The 3,053-nt window shown below is 38.0% G+C and overlaps 1 protein-coding gene across 1 annotated transcript in view; it reads left to right on the top strand.

Moving 5' to 3' along the window:
* Positions 1-642: 642 nt before the first annotated feature.
* bspry (B-box and SPRY domain containing) overlaps positions 643-3,053 on the top strand; it is an 8,375-nt gene continuing 5,964 nt past the window's right edge. The window contains exons 1-3 of the mRNA XM_016480639.1: positions 643-1,151; positions 2,045-2,143; positions 2,437-2,667. Coding sequence (XP_016336125.1) covers positions 759-1,151; positions 2,045-2,143; positions 2,437-2,667 — 723 coding nt within the window. The 5' untranslated portion in view covers positions 643-758. The remainder of the gene's footprint in view (positions 1,152-2,044; positions 2,144-2,436; positions 2,668-3,053) is intronic.

Genomic DNA, 3,053 nt, shown 5'->3' with positions numbered 1-3,053 from the left:
ATATAATTACTGTTAAGGATTCTATTAAAATTCTGAATTTTTTTACACTATTATTGTTGTCTTTTTTCTTAAAAGTCATGACCAACAGTTAACAAGATAGAGGGAATATATTTGTTTTGTCATTCGTGGAGAAAACACGTTTAAACAACAGTTCTAGTCTACATTTACATATCCATTTTATTTTATTAAAAAAATTTTTTTGTTTTTTTAAATGGTACCATGCTATTATTTGAAATACTAGATTACTGTAAATGGTCAATGAATATGGTTTTCAGTAATATATTTTGAACTGTTTTTGGGATGATTGTGTAGCAAATTAACTCCTGGAGTGTTGGAGCATGGAGAGTTACACATTAACAGAACAGCGCTGTCTGATTTCTAACCAATACCAGACATGCTACATGCAAGATCAGATGACAAATTAGCATATTGCTAAAATAGATAGACAGACAGATAGATAGATAGATAGATAGATAGATAGATAGATAGATAGATAGATAGAATGCTGCAAGAACAGTCGAGTCCCAAGTTTAACAAAAGTTTTTTTTTTTTTTTAAAGAAAAACTTAATTTCAGACTTGCGCACTCTACAACCACTCTACAAACACTTCCGTGTTATACACCTGCGACAGGTAGGCAGGGCTCTAAAACTGGATACACCTGCACCACGGGTATTTTACAGCATATAGGCTACATCAGCGAACCCTTCGTATTTTATTCTGCTAAAAGTAACCAAACATATTATTATTTCTCGGTGCCATGAGTACGGGACATAGACTTTGTGAACTGACAACGGTGTCCTTGCATGTCAATGACCTGGAGACTAACTCTCAGCGTGACGACCCTTCAAAACCTCAAGATCGAGTAAATGTAAGTGAAGGCGGTGGGCTGTTTTTACACACCAATGGCACAGTAAACGGAGAATCATCGACAAATCCTGTGCGCAAATTTGAGAAATCGGAGAACCATGTAGGCAGCGGTGCAGACTCTATATCGGCTTCAGTAGAAGCGAAACTGTGTCCTGTACATGAACGCGAACTACAGTTGTACTGCAGTACAGAAGGACGACTGACCTGCTCGAAATGTGTGTCGGATGGATCTTGTCAGGGTCACACGGTGACAGAGCTGGTTACTCGGGCAACTGTAGTAAAGGTGAGTGACTCACAATTAGGTTTCAATGTACAAAACATAACTAAACACTAAACAATTACTAATAACATAACACGTTTGCTATTCCCTTAAAATACATTTCTAATGTTAGAATAACAGTATTTTGTATGCAATTTGTGTATGTATATTCTTATGGGGAGGACGTGCTTAGTTTCGTTATGTCAGTAACGTTACACCCCAGGAAGAAGAAACTTTGCTTTTTTTTTTTTTTTGATCACTGCAATCGGATACATTCCCCTTGGAATTTAAGTTTTTATCTATTCCCTTTTACAACATGTGATTTAAACTTTTCTGGCAGTAACCATGCTGTTGACCGTTTTATTATTATTATTATTATTCGTTTTGAATTGGACATTTTTTTTTATTTACACGAGCTGATTTCCTAACACTTTGCCTACATAGTCTTTCTTGCTGCAGATTTCCCATACTGTACAAAAAATATTTTAGAATTTGTATTTCAATGCAGTGCTGTTTCTTGTTTACAATTAAAAAATAGCCTATGTGCTGGACTCAAATCAACGCTGGACTCACTTGTGTTATACTGGCCAGAAAAAGTATTTGAACTCGTTAGACAAGAAAATATCAAACCAGACAGCTTTTTTAAGATAGCACAAACATTTAAACCGAAAAACCTTACAAATGTCTTGAAATAAAATTCAGACATTTGTAAGCTTCCAATTACTTTTGAAAACCTGTATACCTGAAACGTGCTGCCTGTGTGATCAAGCATTTCCTCAATACTTTCTTATACCCTTTTTTCAACAACAGACACATTCAGATCATATCCACATGCCTTCACATTCCTGCCACGTACATACCACTAGACTGCTGGATTAATGCCTCTTATGTGATTTTTCTTTCTTTCTTTTAAACAGAATCAGTTGGTGGATGTCTGCGAAAAAATGCAGCTACAAGCCCTGCGGATAGAACGATTCATTGACCGTACGCTTACAGCTAGAGAGAAAGCTGTACAGGTACCCGAAGATTTCACTAATTGGTCAGGACAGCTATATGAAGCACAATGGCAATGCTTACAAAATGCACTGTAGGCTATTATTATTATTATTATTATTTTTACAGAATTATGTTATTGGACAATTAGTTATTGGACTGTGAAATCTTGGGCATGGTAACTTATTCTGTGTGACTTTAAATGATTTTTAATGTTCCTGGTCTTAAAACATTACGTCCCAGATGTTCAGATGAACTGTAGTTATAACAGTGTAATATGTCGTTGTAATTGCCTCTTGTGCTGTTTAATTGATAGACAGATGCAAACAGTGCAAGAGAACGCGTGTTGGCTCAGGTGAATGTGGTTCGTGATGCTCTTGAGGAGGAGGAGCAGCGTCTCCTAGAGGCTATACAGAGAGAGGAGGAGCGAGTGGAGCAGTGCCTCCTCACTCAGAGAGCACACTGGACTCACACTCTGGAGAAACTCACACACACACGCACCAGCCTAGTGCACACACTCACACACTCGACAGATACCATGATTGTGGTGAGTGAATGAAGAGGCCAGGGGGGTAAAAAGTACAGTGAATTTGTGCAATTTTAGAAATATAAAGTATGGATACTTTGTCAAAACTTTACACATTCTACACATTTAACAGTCAAAGAATTTGTCATATTAAAGAATTAGAAAGTAACGTCTCAGGTTACGTATGTAACCATGGTTCCCTGAGAAGGGAACGAGACACTGCGTCCTCTAGGGGTCACTATGGAGAACGCCTTCGACGTGACCGATGTCTGAAGCATAAATCTAAACACGACAATGATATTGGCCGGCGACAGCCTATGACGTCACTACCGGCGCGTCCACAGTAGAACAGGTAGAACACGTCATCTGCTTCTTCGTCTGAAGCTTACATCCGAAGCATGGCGAAG

This window comes from Sinocyclocheilus anshuiensis, unplaced genomic scaffold (assembly GCF_001515605.1).
Source record: "Sinocyclocheilus anshuiensis isolate Anshui unplaced genomic scaffold, SAMN03320099.WGS_v1.1 scaffold29, whole genome shotgun sequence".
Taxonomy (NCBI): Eukaryota; Metazoa; Chordata; class Actinopteri; order Cypriniformes; family Cyprinidae; genus Sinocyclocheilus; species Sinocyclocheilus anshuiensis.
This window is presented reverse-complemented; position numbering and strand designations above follow the sequence as displayed.